Consider the following 19,946-nt stretch of genomic DNA (forward strand, 5'->3'; position numbering starts at 1 on the left):
CCACATTGGCAGGGCACTTTGTAAACACATACACACAAACCATGATCCATTTCGTAGTAGTTGTCATGGTTAGATGTAGGAGATCGCGAATACTTCCGTGGGCCACAACCGCCAGTTGTGTTGGCGCCCGCAATCCCCTGGCATCAACATCAGGCCATACAAGATGCGCAGAGGCTGGGGAGGTGGCGCCGTGACCATCAAGCAGTCAATCGATCAATTTACATCGGGAGAATAATCATCCAGTTCAAACACTCACCGTATTGAATCTTCTCAAATTTTCACACAAATGCCGCAGAATACTCGCAACACACACGACTGCGAAGGCGCCCAACATATACTGAATATTAGTTCGCTATTCACCCGCCCAGAGAGCCTGAACCGTTCAAGAGACTCGGTGGCGGCTTGCGCCTTAACCCAGAAATGTCCATTCATTCCGGCCACAATCACAGTACCAATCTGGTGACATTCGACAATGAGTGAAGTATCTGAAGCAAAACGCATCTGATGAAATACTTCTTTAGTTTGCAGAATAACTAAGATCTAAAAATATTATAACAGCTGTTTTTTAGGCTTTTACAGAAAATTAAACTGTATCACAAGGACGCAGTATGACCTCTTTCCCGCTTGTCACAGGTGAAACGCTCAATACAGACCGTCTCGCTAAATATCAGCATCAAAGAAAAATGTAGAAATATCTAAGTCAATGTAGATGGGTAGGAAAAATTATCCCGTAATGTTCGAACACGGCATTAGTAGGGTACTGCTTGACACAGTCAGGTCTGTTAAATATCTAGGAGTAACGTTGCAAAGCGATATGAAACGAAACGAGCACGTAATGACGGTAGTAAAGAAACTGAATGGTTGACTTCGTTTTATTGGGAGCATAGGAAAGTGTGGTTCATCTATAAGGGAGACCGCGAATAAAACACTAGAGCGAACTGTTCTTGGGTACTGTTCGAGTGTGTGGGATTAAGGAAGACAGCTAAGCAATTCAGAGGCTGGCTGATATACTTGTTATCGGTAGGTTCGATCAACACACGATTAGTAGGAGATACTTGATGCACTCAAGTGGGTATCCCTGGAGAGAAGACGTACATTTCGCGTAGGGACGGCGAAGATAAGAGAGATTAGGACTCGTACAGAGGCATATAGACAATCGTTTTTCCCTCTCTTTATTTGAGAGCAGAACAGGAAAAAGAAATGGCTAGAAGTGGTACGGGGTACCGTCCACCGCGCAGCATACTGTGAAGTATTTGTATGTGTGTAGTGGATGTATGGGGAGGAGCGGGGAGGGGTCTAGAACACACTGCTGGCTATTAAAACTGTAACACCAGGAGGAATAGCAAATAAAGAAATTTTATTTATTACACGTATGCAGTGTAGTAGGAAGAGTACATGATTAAATTTGTAGGTGAATTGAGGGTAAATATGGTGCGAAATTCAGTACACACGGCAACAATGGAATAAGGGCTGGGCATCGAATCAAACTGAACTTGGATGACGGACGCAGGTAAGTCACTTCATGCTGCTTTAACTCTGTGCCAGAGTCATCTGTGCTAGTGGCTGGCGAGTGGTGATGTGCTGTTCATGACCAGATGTTTTCAATGGATGGGATATCCGAGAAGGTGCTGGCCAAGACAACACTCGAAAACCCTCTGGATTTCGCAAAAGAATGTAGTGACTGCCACATACCTCGAACCACAATACTCTAGTTTTAGAGAATGAATGTTCGCGGCACCCATGTAAATAGGAAAAAGGATGCAATTTATTTTCAGTTTCCCGATTTTTTAATTTCTTGTGGGATTTTTACGTGTTTCATAATCACAGATAATCAAGTTCTATCGATAAAAATTGTATTTTACTTGTTTTTGTTTTTATGTTTGTGTTTCTCTGTCTCATTAGGAATAAAAAAATTTTCATTGGACGCACACTTTTGCATCTCAGTATGGCTAAGTCAATAATTGGTTCCTTAATCTAAAACACATAGTGAAAGTTTCATTTCTACAGAAAAATTCAACAGCAAGGAACTTTTCAGAATTGTTATTGTGGGCTTCACTTCGAAGACTGGTTTCATAAAGCTTGCAAGATGACCATATTTTCGGAGACCTTCGATGTCACCTCACATTTCTAATAATTGACAAATAACTAAAATTGTTGAGTAGATAAAGAAATCCATCCTGAACTCAACTCAATTTTATGCCGAAGTTTGATAAAAAAAAGGCATCCAAAGTAAAGGAAATCGTTTGGAAGGATACTGTACTAATCAGCAAATCACACGAAGCCATGCGGTGCAGTCGGTTAAAAGCGTAGCGCAAAACCGCTGGAGAGGAGACGATAGGCAACGTCAGCAGCTTCACTGCAGAACAGTCCACCCCGGTAGCTGAGTGGTCAGCGTGACAGACTGTCAATTCTAAGGGCCCGGGTTCGATTCCCGGCTGGGTCGGAGATTTTCTCCGCTCAGGGACTTGGTGTTGTGTTGTCCTAATCATCATCATTTCATCCCCATCGACGCGCAGGTCGCCGAAGTGGCGTCAAATCGAAAGACCTGCACCAGGCGAACGGTCTACCCGACGGGAGGCCCTAGCCACACGATATTTCCATTTTATACCGCGGAACAAAGAGGCTTGCGACGTCGAGAGTGTTGGGCGAGAGAGTGACGACGGTGAAAGACATGGGAGTCAACAATACAATACGATAATTAACAGTTTCGACAGAAATCTGAATCCACGAGATAGGCGTGACTCTAGAACAAGAAAATTATCGAACAAGTTTTAATTTAATAAAGTGATGAAAGTGACAAAATCTGTTAGAATCGATGGTAAAGTTGATGGTGCCAAAACCAAGCTGGAAATAATAAGTGATGACTTAGGCGGAATAACAGTGGTTCTATTATTTCATTTAACAATTTACCTAAGACTCAACATCGGGAAAAAGTCGACGTACTCAAGTTGAGCTCACGATCATCTTGAAGGTAATACAGAGCAATTTATAAGCTTCTGTAGCAGAACACTGTTTCAAGACAAAGACGTGGGAATTTCAATGCTCCAGATTAAAGATTGCATGCAGCAGATCCTCTTCCGAACATTGCATAGCAGTCAGATTACATAGCGTGAAAAGACATAAAAACCCGTTGCACCAGTAAATATTTGAAGAACTAACACTTAAAAGTTCGAAAACTGCAAAAATCCAGTAGCAGGAATGCTTTACTTGACTTCCCGTGCCAGAATTTTAACAGACAGAAACAGTATGAACACTTTATATTGAAAGGCCACGTCATTTCCTCTCCAGCTAGTCTATCATATGGAAGCCTATTCACCTCTTCATAACTGCTACAACTTACATCCATTTGAACCTGCTTATTGTACGTATTCAAAACTTGGTCTCTCTCTGCAGTTTTTATCCTCACACATCCCTATTACCAAATTAACGATTCCTAACCGAACCCTTCTCTTAGTCAAATTATGTCGTAATTTTCTTTTTCCCCGATTAGACTAACTAATTCCTCCTGAGTTATTCGATCAACCGATTAATTTTCATCATTGTCCTTAAGCATCGTATTTCTGAAGCTTCTGTTCTCTCCTTGTCTGAACTGTTCATACTCCAAATTTAAGCTTCGTATGAGGCTTTTTTTCCAGGCCAAGACCACCAGAAAATTCTTCCTAACATATTTATGTTCGATGTTAACAAATTTTTCCTTGTCAGAAATGCTTGTCTTGCTAACACCAACTGCATGTTGTGTTCCCTCTGTTTCGACCATTGTCAATTATTTTGCTGCTCAAATAGCAATACTCATCTACTACTTCCATTGTCTCATTCCCTGATCTAAACCACTCAGTATCGCCTGATTTAATCCCATTACCTTTTTTTCCCTTGATGTTCATCTTACGATGATTCACTGCTGTTCACGCCTTTTGCCATCTCGATATTTTTTCGTGATGACTACTTCGTCCAGAACCGTCCCCTTCAGGAGATCTGAACAGGGAACTATATTACTTCCAGAATACTTTACCCAAGAGACCACCGTCATTCAGTGATACAGTTGAGCTGTATGCTCTCAGAAAGTGTTATGGCTATAGTTATTCCGTAGAGTCAGACTTTCGCATTACCGACGTATCAATGCTGTGTTGGCTAGTGTTAGAAAACCAGAGGAATCAATCACCCAGACTGTTGCCCCTGCAGTTATTGACTATACCAAACATACCAAACCATTTGGCTTCGTAAAGTACAGGAGAAGCTGATAGGAAACTTAAGATTTCTTCGAAACATTAACAAGCCGTTATATCACTAGCATCACTATTCGCCAAACTGTGTGTGCAACTGTCGGTTTCCTAGTTGTTGTGGTTTTGGATCTGTAGCAGAAATGGGAGTACTTTACAGTGATAATTTAAAGGACGGTACTACCACATATCAAAGCTACACCTTTCCTGCGAATTCGAAATTACAGTAGAAATGTAAAATCTACTGTGCGAAGTATCATTGAGTTGATACATAAAACCGAAGATCTATATCGTTAGCGCTAGAGGACTCGTCAGTTTTGGTAAGCGCCTTGTGCCCTTTCTGGAGACAGACTAACAACAATATGTATTTCTTCCCTTTCAGCCTGTTAAGAGCTCGTTCAATTCTTGCAACACAGAATTGCGACACAGGAAAGATCTGGACCAACACAGTTGAATTCAGTGTTGTCGGTACAATATTCGTTTTAAAAGCATAAGATTACACCTGGAAATGGAGCTTAACACTTATTTAATGGAAATTTCATCGATTTCGATAGGTTACTTTTTGATAAAATTGACGTGAAAGTTCAATGACTCAAGCACGAGCAAAATACAGAATATTTATGGAATTCCGGAATTTTTAAGTGGGAATTAAGAATGAATTGAATTTCTCCTTGCATATGCCACGTTGTTCTTAATGGTTGGGCGAGAGGGGGTTCACTATCTTCATGATCCTGGATAGTGTAACGTTTCGTCTGTGTCGATACCAGCCTTAGAAAAGTGACCACGTATACTCTGCAAGCCTTTATGCAGCAGTGACTGAGCTACTGTACAAGTGTCAACCGTAGCGTTAGGTTATCGAATTGGTAGTATGTATGTGGTGTCTCTGCCTGGAGCTGTCAGTGACGAATGGTGGGCTGACTACTGGCTGCTGGACTCTTACGTCTCAGGCGACACAGTGACCCTAAGAGGTGACAGCTATGTCGAACCTTCTGGGGACGCCAGTGGTACGCAGTGACGGACTTCTTGTCTATGGAAACAAAGTTTTCCATGAAAAGGTATGTGTTTAAATAAAGGTGCTAGTGTTTCTGCTACACAGAATACAGTTTGAACTTTAACTTATGGAATACGTCGGGTCAGTGTTTCCAGAAGGTCTGTCCACCCCATTGTTTGTTTAAATAAAGAAACAAGTGATGAGACTAATTCTCAAGTGGTGAGACTAAGAATTAGGAGAAGCAATGATCATACACCACAGAGTGAATATTAACTTATAGAAGGACTCATCCAGTACCTCAAATCTGGGCCAGCTTACCGGACTTCTACACTGTTATAAATTGCCTGACATGCCTGAGCTGGATTGTGATGTCATAGATAGTTGTCAGTACGCCCTGGTGTTCAATGGCCATCTGGTATTCCAGGTCAGCCGTCTTGGATTCTGACGTCATAGTTAGGCTTGTGCTTGTATTCCAAGTCTCGGATTGTGATGTCATACAACCAGGGCCAGCGTTTCAAGTCAACCTGCGTGACGATGCGTCATCTTGAATTTCCTTCCAATTTATACTTAAGAGAGCAACAGGAAGAGGAGGTGGAGGAGGATGTAAGTGTTCAACATGCCATCGAGAACGAGTTAGAGACGGAGCAAAAATTTGGCTACTGGAAAGATGGGAAGGAAATTGGCCGTGCCCTTTCAAAGGAAACATGCCGGAATTTTCCTGAAGCGATTTACGGAAATCACGGGAAACCTAAATCAGGATGGCCTGACGTGGGTTTAAACCGCCATCCTCCCAAATGTGAGTCCAGTGTGGTAACAACTGCGCCACCTCGCTCGGTAGTTTATACTTCCATAGGAAACTCCCACAACTGGACTATTCTTTGAATTTCCCGCTAATATGAATTTCTCACCATTTTATTCATAGGGCAATAGGACTTTGTCAGAGGGAGGAAGGGTTGGGGAAATCCCATGACTCATCGATGACGTCTTCGGTGCTTTGCACCAGAACCGGCGCAGAATATCTACTGGTTACAAATTAACTGTATATGACTCGTTCATCGTCTTCTTTTCCCTAGCGTTTACCCCGTCTATTGTGGGACTCTTTAACGATACGCAAAATTTTATTTTATTATTAAACTTTGTAGCTATGTGCCCTTATTGACGCTACAGTCCCCAAGGTAATATAAGGAAGGGAAGCCATGTGCACCACCTGTTCGTGAATAGTCAAAACTTTGTGTTGAGTCTCATTTTTACTATTTGCTTACCATACTCTCGGAAGCCGAAATTGGAGAGAAGCCTAGCATTTGCATAAACAAGCATGGGACACCAACCCACTCACCTTAATCCACCGCGTGGATTCTATCCTTGTCTGGCCACCCCTGTCTCGCAAGCCAGTGCACTGCACTATACGAGCAGGTCATACACATGATTGAGAAAGTATGGTAAGAAATACACCAATGCGATGTGGCTGTACCCTACTTTGACTAAATACACGATATCGCACCCAATAGTTCCACAATAAATAACTTTTTACTAATTAAATATATTTCTAAACTATTTTGATTTAAACGAAACGTAGCCGGGAGTCATTAGCTGAAGACCGCCGTGTTTTCCTAACTTCATCAATGAAAGAGATACAGGCGTTCATTTTCAAAAAATTATCAAACGACAAAAATTGCGGAACAAAAATTTATAGGAAAAGGGGCTTTGTGTGTTGTAATTGTAGCCGTTTGAATGACGTACCAGCCAAGTGTTGACGCTTCTCACCACGGAAACCTGCGCCATCGGGTAAATAAATATGCAGAGTCATATTCGATCTTTAGCCATTACGAAATTTTAAAAACGTCAAAGAATATTTAGCGAGACCAGGCAATGCCTGCAGGGGGAGCGACTGTTAAAATTAAGTTTTTGAAAACAGCCACAGATTGTAGTTAGTAGTTTTTATTTTCCGGTTTCGTCCTTCAAATGAACAAGAGTATCAACAGAATACACGTTGTAAAACATACAAATTGAGATAATATGGAACACTTACCTGCCGTATTATCTTAAGACATATTTTGAAAAAACAATGACTGGAATGCATATCTGTGAAGATATTTCAAACATGTATTTTTATAATGTGTTTTGAAAGATATTTTAATTTTTAAAGATGTCTTTTTTGAAAGATAAGCAGATACGTACAGTTATGTCTATACACACACCACAGATACGTACAGATATGTCTGTACATACGCCGATAAAAGAGGCGCCTAAAATGTAAATTTCGTTTCCTATAGTTGTAATTTCTCTTTGCATACACTGTACCAGGGACGTTACAAGTACTGTTGTATAGTTAATTTAATCTTTGGCGTTGTTAATGTCAGCATTTACTACTGTACTTTAAACGTAAGTTTAAGTACTATAGTACAGCCAGTTTAATCTTCAGCGCTGCTAGCCAACTTTAACCGCAATCTTAATTGTTGTCAGCCAATTTTAAACGTAAGTCACCATACTGGAAACAGAATATGTACTTTACGTAATGTTAGTGTAAGTTTTCCTTTTTCTATCTATTTGTGGCTTTTACAGTATATTTCTGATTGAGTTCCTGCTCATTTGAAGAGCTGTTTTCAAAAAGTTAGTCAAAGAAAATGTTCAGTTGGCATAAAGCGTACGGCACTTAACATCTAACTCCAATTATGTTTTAAAAAATCATCTGGTATCCATAGCGACAGTTGATACACAGCGCGACAACTTCCATTTCCAATGTAATTTTTATTCCTTAATTTATTGCCTACAGAAGAGTTACATCACTGAACTACTAGGTGTGTTTCTTTTAGTAAGTACAGTTTGAAATAAAAATGAAACAAGTAGACAATTTTAACAATTTTATTTTTACAAGCAAGCCTGTACTTTAACCCCGTTCTTTAATCTACTTTTCTACATAATTCCCATCAATATTTAGATACTTATCATATCGTACGGTCAGCTTTGAAATATCATCCTCGTAAAAATCTTCCGCCTGATTAGGCAACAATAGTATAACGCACACTTCTTGACACTTGAGGAAACTCATCACATAACGTCGAAATAGTAAAGCGTCTGTTCTCTCCCACTTTCTGCGCCAAATCGTCAGTAATGACTGAAGATCACCCGTATCATCCCTACCGCCATCATTAAAAGCTCTCACCCATTTTCGTACCATCGCAACAATCATAATGTTTTCTCCATATACTGCACTCATACGGAAATGAGTTTCAGCCCCTTTCATGCCTTTAGCGCTAGGAAAACGGATCACATCGCGTATTTCACAGTCAGGGGGATTCTCAGTCGGAGGAGTGATTTCAGATACTCGGAAAACAAATGTAAACACTTCGAATATTCGCGGGAATTACGTAGAAAAGTAGACTAAAAGTGCAGGCTTTTATGCAAAAATAAAATTGCTAAGAAAAGTCCACCTATTTTATTTCAAAACGATACTTACTTGAAAGAAACCGCCCCTTAGTTCCACTGAGATATGCATTTATGGCTATTTACAATTTGTACAGAAACCAGATGGCAGTTATAAGAGTCGAGGGACATGAAAGGGAAGCAGTGGTTGGGAAGGGAGTAAGACAGGGTTGTAGCCTCTCACCGATGTTGTTCAATCTGTATATTGAGCAAGCAGTAAAGGAAACAAAAGAAAAATTTGCAGTAGGTATTAAAATCCATGGAGAAGAAATAAAAACTTTAAGGTTCGCCGATGACATTGTAATTCTGTCAGAGACAGCAAAGGACTTGGAAGAGCAGTTGAATGGAATGGACAGTGTCTTGAAAGGAGGATATAAGATGAACATCAACAAAAGCAAAACGAGGATAATGGAATGTAGTCGAATTAAGTTGGGTGATGCTGAGGGAATTAGATTAGGAAATGCGACACTTAAAGTAGTAAAGGAGTTTTGCTATTTGAGGAGCAAAATAACTGATGATGGTCGAAGTAGAGAGGATATAAAATGTAGACTGGCAATGGAAAGGGAAGCGTTTCTGAAGAAGAGAAATTTGTTAACATCGAGTATAGATTTAAGTGTCAGGAAGTCATTTCTGAAAGTATTTGTATGGAGTGTAGCCATGTATGGAAGTGAAACATGGACGATAAATAGTTTGGAAAAGAAGAGAATAGAAGCTTTCGAAATGTGGTGCTACAGGAGAATGCTTAAGATTAGATGGGTAGATCACATAACTAATGAGGAAGTATTGAATAGGATTGGGGAGAAGAGAAGTTTGCGGCACACCTTGACCAGAAGAAGGGATCGGTTGGTAGGACATGTTCTGAGGCATCAAGAGATCACCAATTTAGTATTGGAGGGCAGCGTGGAGGGTAAAAATCGTAGAGGGAGACCAAGAGATGAATACACTAAGCAGATTCAGAAGGATGTAGGTTGCAGTAGGTACTGGGAGATGAAGAAGCTTGCACAGGATAGAGTAGCATGGAGAGCTGCATCAAACCAGTCTCAGGACTGAAGACAAAAACAACAACAACATGCATTTATGACGCAAAAAATAACATAGTTCCATTTAAATCGTGACTGATACTGAAGTCGGACTGATTAATAAAGTTACCGAAACGTGTTAGTGTATCACGTAGAGATAACTTCAAAATCTGTCACAGTAGCAGTACATATGTTTTGGTGATTATTATCGAACCAACTGTTTCGTTCTCGAGCCTGAACCATTCAGAATGGACCGAAAGTGCCTGATCTTAGTGACAACCATCTAAAATTCACAATACATTCATCACACAATGACGATAGATAAATGTCATAATTTATATCTGTTCACTATGCACATCAGAATCAGACCTCAACTACACCCTTCACACATTGAGCATTAAACGCCTCACTGGACCGTCGGTGTACTTGACGATTTGCACCTCGCCATCTTGTCGAAAGTAAACATTATAAGCGCTGCATCATTTTAAATGTCAGTGTTTTATTTTGTTAGTCCCTGGTATCTGTTCATTTAGAAGACTTCAAAATTGTTTCATCAATAATTTTCATTAACAGTAATAAAAAATACTCAACACAATTTGTCGTATTGTCTTTTAATGACAAGTTTACTCTTAGAGTGCAAGCACCTTACTGTTAATAACATGTTTATTAACATGTTACATTCTGCACATCCCAAAAAATGGCTCTGAGCACTATGCGACTTAACTTCTAAGGTCATCAGTCGCCTAGAACTAATTAAACCTAACTAACCTAACGACATCACACACATCCATGCCCGAGGCAGGATTCGAACATGCCACCGTAGCGGTCGCCCGGTTCCAGACCGCACGGCCACTCCGGCCGGCTGCACATCCCACACATCGTCTTTGCTGTGTTTATCTCCTTGATCAATTTTTAAGGAATGATATCTTTCCATCTTTGCTTAATGATAATCTTTGCGTCGTAAACAAAAATACCAAATGCATAGCACATGTGTGCTAAGAATAGTATGAAGTAAGCCACAATAATATACACTCCTGGAAATGGAAAAAAGAACACATTGACACCGGTGTGTCAGACCCACCATACTTGCTCCGGACACTGCGAGAGGGCTGTACAAGCAATGATCACACGCACGGCACAGCGGACACACCAGGAACCGCGGTGTTGGCCGTCGAATGGCGCTAGCTGCGCAGCATTTGTGCACCGCCGCCGTCAGTGTCAGCCAGTTTGCCGTGGCATACGGAGCTCCATCGCAGTCTTTAACACTGGTAGCATGCCGCGACAGCGTGGACGTGAACCGTATGTGCAGTTGACGGACTTTGAGCGAGGCCGTATAGTGGGCATGCGGGAGGCCGGGTGGACGTACCGCCGAATTGCTCAACACGTGGGGCGTGAGGTCTCCACAGTACATCGATGTTGTCGCCAGTGGTCGGCGGAAGGTGCACGTGCCCGTCGACCTGGGACCGGACCGCAGCGACGCACTGATGCACTCCAAGACCGTAGGATCCTACGCAGTGCCGTAGAGGACCGCACCGCCACTTCCCAGCAAATTAGGGACACTGTTGCTCCTGGGGTATCGGCGAGGACCATTCGCAATCGTCTCCATGAAGCTGGGCTACGGTCCCGCACACCGTTAGGCCGTCTTCCGCTCACGCCCCAACATCGTGCAGCCCGCCTCCAGTGGTGTCGCGACAGGCGTGAATGGAGGGACGAATGGAGACGTGTCGTCTTCAGCGATGAGAGTCGCTTCTGCCTTGGTGCCAATGATGGTCGTATGCGTGTTTGGCACCGTGCAGGTGAGCGCCACAATCAGGACTGCATACGACCGAGGCACACAGGGCCAACACCCGGCATCATGGTGTGGGGAGCGATCTCCTACACTGGCCGTACACCACTGCTGATCGTCGAGGGGACACTGAATAGTGCACGGTACATCCAAACCGTCATCGAACCCATCGTTCTACCATTCCTAGACCGGCAAGGGAACTTGCTGTTCCAACAGGACAATGCACGTCCACATGTATCCCGTGCCACCCAACGTGCTCTAGAAGGTGTAAGTCAACTACCCTGGCCAGCAAGATCTCCGGATCTGTCCCCCATTGAGCATGTTTGGGACTGAATGAAGCGTCGTCTCACGCGGTCTGGACGTCCAGCACGAACGCTGGTCCAACTGAGGCTCCAGGTGGAAATGGCATGGCAAGCCGTTCCACAGGACTACATCCAGCATCTCTACGATCGTCTCCATGGGAGAATAGCAGCCTGCATTTCTGCGAAAGGTGGATATACACTGTACTAGTGCCGACATTGTGCATGCTCTGTTGCCTGTGTCTATGTGCCTGTGGTTCTGTCAGTGTGATCATGTGATGTATCTGACCCCAGGAATGTGTCAATAAAGTTTCCCCTTCCTGGGACAATGAATTCACGGTGTTCTTATTTCAATTTCCAGGAGTGTATTTACAATATGTGCACAGAGTGGAATCAACAACATTTACAGGGTGAAGAAAAATTCGAGCACTCTGACATTGCGGCGCGATTCCTTACATACTGGCAATATAAAAACGTATCTCACAAAATTTCGTCCTGCGCATATTTCGGGCAGTATATGGACGTTAAAGATTGGTAATCTGGCAACACCGTACTCACGTTTACGGTAAGTACCCCTGTCAAGATATAGCATAGTGGTGTGCAGGTGGTGCAGTGGATAGTGGACAGTGTTTTGGGTTAGCATGCAAGAGGTCGAGGGTTCCATTCTGGGTCATGAGGTATTTGCTAATGTTTGCTAAAAGCAGTCTGTGTGGTACGGCATCTGGCGTCTTAATCGCCATACAGCGATTACAGTGGGTCTACGACAAAAGATTTGCAGTAACGTATTACGAACACTAAAATGGAAATACGATTTTTTCATTGGTCAGCTTTTAAAGAAACCTTTTGCATGTCGTGGACGCGAATTGTTTCGCAGCACTGCATCTACTAGAGTCCAAATTTGTTTTCTGTGTACCCTCCCCCAATGGCCCCATCTATTAATACCAACTATTATTCTTGCCACGCTCAGGTAATTTACAGTCCGTTAGGGTCTTACCTCACCAGTAGGGCTAGCAGCTTTGCAAATAATTTCGATGGGACCATTGGGGGAGGGCACGCAGAAAACAGATTTGGAATCTAGCAGTTGCGATGGTGCGGAACAATTTGCGTCCACGACGTGCAAAAGTATTCTTCAAAAGCTGCACAACGAAAACGATTGTTCTTCCATTTCTCTGGTCGTAGTATGTAACTGCAAATGTTTTGTAGAAGACCCAGTGCAATCACTGTATGACGATTAAGAGGCCAGATACCGTGCCACGCAGACTACTTTTAGCATATCAAAACAAATATTCTCGACCCAGAAACGAACCCTCGACCTCCTGCATGCCAACCGAAAATACTGTCCACTGCACCAACTGCACAGCACTTGTGTATTTGCTGACAGAGGTTGTTACCGTGCATATGATTACAGTGTTGCCAGACTGACAATCTTTAACGTACATTTACTGCCCGAAATTCGCGCAGGACGAACTTATGTGAAATCCGAGTGCACCCTGTATATCAAGCTAGAAAACTAGATGGACCACAACTCAACAAATCACCATCCACTGGAACTTACGTAAGCGAACACAGCTACTTAGCATCACATGTAAAAAATGCAAGCACATTAGAGTATCTTTATTAATGAAACAACTTATAACGTGGCGCTAGATTCTCTTGTGCAGTGTGGAACAGACGACATGCTATTGGTCAAAATACCTGTGTAACGAAAAATATTAGCCATCTGAAGATCGGCATGGTAGCCGGAACCGGTTGTGGTACTAAAATAAAACATTTAAAAAGTATTTGCGGCTGGTTGCGTCATTCTCCAACAAGGTTGTAAGTTAGATGTGCAGGGCAATGCCACTCAACAATTTTGTACATGGAGTGTGTTGTGGTTGGCAGGAGAGCCAACACCGTGTTACTAGAGGAGGCGGTAAGGCACGCGTTCTAGCTCACGCAGGCTGGCGTGAGGTCTGGAACAGGACAAGGAAATTAGAATTTAGAAAATCGGACGTAGCTGGTGGAATATTTAACTTTAATCCATTGATGATGAACGTCGCTCTTGACGGTACATGATTCACAATATCAATAGTAACTGGTAATGGTGCCTTGCTAGGTCGTAGCAAATGACGTAGCTGAAGGCTATGCTAAACTATCGTCTCGGCAAATGAGAGCGTATTTTGTCAGTGAACCATCGCTAGCAAAGTCGGTTGTACAACTGGGGGCAAGTGCTAGGAAGTCTCTCTAGAACTGCCGTGTGGCGGCGCTCGGTCTGCAATCACTGATAGTGGCGACACGCGGGTCCGACGTATACTAACGGACCGCGGCCGATTTAAAGGCAACCACCTAGCAAGTGTGGTGTCTGGCGGTGACACCACAGAGTGTTTCACTGTGTAAATAAACTCAGCTGGGAGAAATTAGTCACACCCAGGAGGTCTCCTGCAAATACCGTGTGACACTGCCTCCGACCTTAATATTGTCCTCAATTTGGCGAACCAGAGGCGCCACAAATTTTCTCGGGTATGCCGTATCCAGCAGAAGCCACCCATTAATTATCACATCCCGTAAAGCTACAAAAGTGAGGGTCTGTTGATTATTGCGTTTCACCCACTGTTCCAAATACACTGAATCGCCAAAGAAATTGGTATAGGCATGCGTATTCAAATACAGAGATACGTAAACAGGCAGAATACGGCGCTGAGGTCGGCAACGCCTATATAATACAAGTGTCTGGCGTAGTTGTTAGATCGGTTGCTGCTGTTACAATGGCAGGTTATCAAGATTTAGGTGAGTTTGAACGTGGTGTTATAGTCGGCTCACGAGCGATGGGACACAGAATCTCCGAGATAGCGATGAAGTGAGGATCTTCCCGTATACCACTTCACGAGTGTACCGTGAATATCAGGAATCCGGTAAAACATCAAATCTCCGACGTCGCTGCGGCCAGAAAAAGAGAATCGTTCAGTGTCACGGAAGTGCAACCCTTCCACAAACTGTTGCAGACTTCAATGCTGGGTCGTCAACAAGTGTCAGCGTGCGAACTATCAACGAAACATCATCGATATGGGCTTTCAGAGCCGAAGGCCCACTCGTGTACCCTTGATAACTACACGATATTAAGGAGGTGTACTAGTTTCTTTGGCCCTTCAGTGTAGTAGGCGACAGGAGATTAATTTCGAGTGATTTAAAGGGATAGGTGAGGTGTGGCAGGGACACTGGAAGGCGGGAGGGTCGATAGCATACTCAAAATGAAGCTAGGGAAAAAAGGCCAGCACTTGTCACCGAGAATATTGAAATAAAGGTCCTAATTCTTTTTTCCCGGTAGCCTGCATGCGTCTGCCCAGGTCATAGTGTATAAAAATACTCTGAAATATCACAGACCCACCTAAGACATCAACTACACCCTTCACACACTACGGATTAAGCGCCTCATAAGGTTGTCGGTGTACTTGACGATTTGCATCTCGCTATCTTCCAGAAAATACACATTATAAGTATTGCATCATTTTTAAAGAGGTCAAATGGTGATACGTACGACCAAAGTACACGCCTCCGGTTACCGTCCAGTTCCTGCGTAGTTTAGCCCATTGGTGACGAGCAGCTTGAGGTGCTGCTATGAGCAGTGGCCTTATGGGAGGTATCCTGTCGGGTTTGAAAGATTATTGGTAAAAGCGTGACATTCGTCTCCGGCTGCTGTCGGTTAGGAACCTTTTACGACCATAGTTCCATGGCCAAGATGTAACACTCTGAGTGGTACACTATTCCTTGTAGACACGATGGGCAGTCTCCATTGACACATCAACAAACTGGGAAACTTCATTCGTGATGTGGTCAGAGACGACATCCTCCTCCTGCTATTCTATTACGTCTGCACGCCGACCCATCTTAATCCACTGATCCCACACAACCGATTGGCAATAATGTACACACTTTACTGCCACGGCTTGCATCAGCGTTGAAGGGTCACGTGATGGCCTGGTATCAGTACTACAGCACCCCCAGCGTTCCAGTGCGACGAATGTGAGTCTTTAATGGTTGACTAAAATTCGTAAGGTGAACTTAGCTGCTAGTCTGGCGGGTGATATCCACACCAGCTTCGACGCCAGCTTTCCAACTACTACAATATTGACGCGTTTTACAAATTAATCGTAATGGACACATGGAAGTAACATACACTGTGTTGATTTCAGGAAATGTCGTACAAAATCACAGCAGAAGCCGCTGAGACCTCAGCCAGCGTGTTTGGCCTGCTCAAGACGCCTGTCTTGCGCCGAAGAACCTTAATCCTCGTCTTCAAATCGTAAGTAATTTCCCGGTAGATAACTTATGATATATATTTCTCATGACTGCAGTAAAGAGCAGTTAAATCAGAGATTCCTACTGTGGTCTTACTTGTTCAAGCCCAAATACATGTAGAATTCATCAATTCTACCTCCATTTAATTGCAAAACGACGAACATTATGCACATTCATTTTCGAGTTTATCTTGTTGTTGATGATAGTTCACTGTACCCAGTTGTTGGAAGCCTCCCTCAGGTATCTCTAGTTATTTGCTTAATTCACACACATTACGTTGAGTAATTATTTTAGATTTAAAAAATAAGCACAATTGCTGAATACATTCCGAGCAAATTCACCATATGCCTGCTCTTTACTACACAATTCTTCCAGCCACAAATCTAAGTAGAGCAAGGAGCGAGTTACTATAACAGTTCAGTAATAGGGTAGTTCTCGTCAGAATCGATAGCAAACTAGCACCGATAACGATGGTTCGGGTATACATCCGACGTCGCAAGGCGAAGATGAAAAGATAGAGAAAGAATATGGCAGTCTACTATACTACTTGTAGAAAAGCTACACACATACTCATTTTGCAGGTTTAAATCACCTCGGGGTATGACCATGCGGTGCATTTGACCTGCGGTCGTCGCACGGTGGCGCTGGCAGCAGTCCACATACGCAGAGGTGTGTTGGTGCATGTCAGAGTACGGTGCAGCGAGTAAGTGTGCTGACGTTTTCAGGCGTGCTAATGGTAACTGTGTGTTTAAAATGGCTCAAAGGACACATATTGATGACGTTATGAGTGGTAGAATACTATGGCCACTGGAGGCTGGTCAAACACAGCAGGTTGTAGCTCGGGCCCTCCGTGTGCCACAAAGTGTGATCTCAAGATTATGGTAACGATTCCAGAGGACAGCAAACGTGTCCAGGCGCTACAGTACGGGACGTCCACAGTGTACAACACCACAAGAAGGCTGATATCTCACCATCAGAGCCAGCAGACGGCCACGGAGTACTGCAGGTAGCCTTGCTCGGGACCTTACCGCAGCCACTGGAACAGTTGTCTCCAGACATACAGTCTACAGACGACTGAACAGACATGGTTTATTCCCTCGGAGACCTGCAAGGTGCATTCCACTGACCCCTGGTCACAGGAGAGGCCATAAAGCCTGGTGTCAAGAACACAGTTGATAGTTATTGGAACAGTGGTCCAAGGTTATGTTCACGACGAGTCCAGGTACAGTCTGAACAGTGATTCTCGCCAGGTTTTCATCTGTCGTGAACCAGGATCCAGATACCAACCCCTTAATGTCCTTGAAAGGGGCCTGTATGGAGGCCGTGGTCTGATGATGTGGAGTGAGATTATGATTGGTGCACGTACACCCCAGCATGTCTTTGACAGAGGAACTCTTAACAGGTCAGGTGTATCGGAACGTCATTTTGCACCAGTATGTCCGCCTTTTCAGGGGTGCAGTGGGTCCCACCTTCCTCCTGATGGATGACAACGCACGGCTCCACCGAGCTGCCATCGTGGAGGAGTACCTTGAAACAGAAGATATGGAGTGACCTGTCTGTTCTCCAGACCTAAACCCCATCGAGCACGTCTGGGATGCTCTCGGTCGACGTATCGAGCACGTCGACGTATCGCTGCACGTCTTCAAACCCTTAGGACACTTCAGGAGCTCCGACAGGCACTGGTGCAAGAATGGGAGGCTATACCCCAGCAGCTGCTCGACTACCTGATCCAGAGTATGCCAACCAATTGTGCGGCCTGTGTACGTGTGCATCATCATCATATCCTGTATCGATGTCGAGGTACATGCGCAGTAAACAGTGGCGTTTTGTAGCACATGTGTTTCGGGACGGTTTTCTCAACTTATCACCAATACCGTGGACTTACAGATCTGTGTCGTGTGTGTTCCCTATGTGCCTATGGTATTAGCACAAGTTTTATGTAGTGCCACGTTGTGTGGCACCTCATTCTGCAGCTATCCTTAATTTATGAGCATGGGTGTAGTTACCACCAAAAATGTTGCAACGTCCATAGATATAAAATGCAACACACATATTTAAAACAGTTTATTTACGAAAGCATTTTGACTTTTGATATAATTGATGTAAATGTTCCCATTCAGTACCTAGTGCGGCGTTTCAATCCGGGCAAATTTCAATTTGGATTTCCCGCCATATCGTAGTACAGCCGGAGGTCGCGATTGGCGTTCTAGAAAGCCATAGGCATCTAGTAAATAGTCAGAACCTCAAATGGCCGCGAATGAAATAGTTGGATTCTTCGGGTTCCCGAGAACAACTGTTTACGATATTGTGGCCAAGTTTAATGCTTCGGAGAAGTATGGGGAAGGTTCCGCTAAATCGGCGAGGAAACCTCATTCGAAGAAATGCGTGTCACGAACTGCGGCAGTCATCGAAAAGGCTCAGGCGCTGATTTCGGAGGACCCGGGCAATTGCTGAGGATATTGGCGTCAGTATTGAATGTCAGCTGGCGAACAATAAGGCTATTGAATGTCAGTTGGCGAACAATGAGTCGGATGGCAGAGGAGGACCTCATACGAGCCATTTAGTCCAAAGTTGGCTCTCGGATAACGTTGACATGTTCAGGTCAAAGGAATTCTGGCCCCCGAATAGCCTGGATTTGGCACGTAGTAGAAAGAAATACCAATAGGACGAGGCACGCTAATGTCGCATCTCTACGCACCGCTATCGAACCAGAATTCGCGAATATGGACAGCGCTGTTTTGAAGAGTGCGTACGATAGCTGCAGTACAAGATTGGAAGCCGTCATTGCGGAGGTTACATCTAGTAATGTTACTCTTGAAAGATACCACTACTTATATACTATGTGATCAAAAGTATCCGGAGACCTGGCTGAAAATGACTTACAAGTTCGTGGCGCCCTCCATCGGTAATGCTGGAATTCAGTATGGTTTTGGCCCACCCTTAGCCTTGATGACAGCTTCCACTCTCGCGAGCAAACGTTCAATCAGGCGCTGGAACGTTTCTTGGGGAATGGCAGCTCATTCTTCACGGAGTGCTGCACTGAGGAGAAGTATCGATGTCGATCGGTGAGGCGTGGAACAAAGTCGGCGTTCTAAAACGTCCCAAAGGTGTTGTATAGGATTCAGATCTGGACTCTATGCAAGCCAGTATATTACAGGGATGTTTTTGCCGTGTAACCACTCCGCCACAGGCCATGCATTATGAACAGGTGCTCGATCGTGTTGAAAGATGCAATCGCCATCCCCGAATTACTCTTTAACACTGGGAGGCAAGAAGGTGCTTAAAACATCAGTGTAGGCCTGTGCTGTGATAGTGCCACGCAAAATAACAAGGGGTGCAACCTTCCTCCATGAAACACACGACCACACCATAACACCACCGCCTCCGAATTTTACTGTTGGCACTACACAGGCTGGCAGATGATGTTCACCAGGCATTCGCCATACCCACACACTGCCATCGGATAGCCACATCGTGTACCGTGATTCGTCACCCCACACAACGCTATTCCTCTGTTCAATGATCCAGTGTTTACGCTCCTTACACCAAGCGAGGCGTCGTTCGGCATTTACTGGCGTGATGTGAGGCTTATGAGCAGCCGCTCAGCCATGAAATCCAAGTTTTCCCATCTCCCGCCTAACTGCCATAGTACTTGCAGTGGATATTGATGCAGTTTGGAATTCCTGTGTGATGGTCTGGAAAAATGTCTGCCTATTACACATTACGACCCTCTTCAACTGTCGGCGGTCTCTGTCAGTCAACAGACGAGGTCGGCCTGTACGCTTTTGTGCTGTACGTGTCCCTTCACGTTTCCACTTCTCTATCACATCGGAAACAGTGGACCTAGGGGTGTGTAGGAGTGTGGAAATCTTGATTACAGACGTATGAGACAAGTGACATCCAATCACCTGACCACGTTTGAAGTCCGTGAGTATC

General features: G+C 43.9%; 1 protein-coding gene across 1 annotated transcript in view; it reads left to right on the plus strand.

Annotated features, from left to right (window-relative positions):
- LOC124555990 (organic cation transporter protein-like) overlaps positions 1–19,946 on the plus strand; it is a 349,132-nt gene that overhangs the window by 210,841 nt on the left and 118,345 nt on the right. Inside the window, exon 6 of the mRNA XM_047130035.1 lies at positions 15,905–16,014. Within this exon, the coding sequence (XP_046985991.1) occupies positions 15,905–16,014 (110 nt within the window). The remainder of the gene's footprint in view (positions 1–15,904; positions 16,015–19,946) is intronic.

The sequence above is a fragment of the Schistocerca americana genome, chromosome X (genome assembly GCF_021461395.2).
Source record: "Schistocerca americana isolate TAMUIC-IGC-003095 chromosome X, iqSchAmer2.1, whole genome shotgun sequence".
Classification (NCBI taxonomy): domain Eukaryota; kingdom Metazoa; phylum Arthropoda; class Insecta; order Orthoptera; family Acrididae; genus Schistocerca; species Schistocerca americana.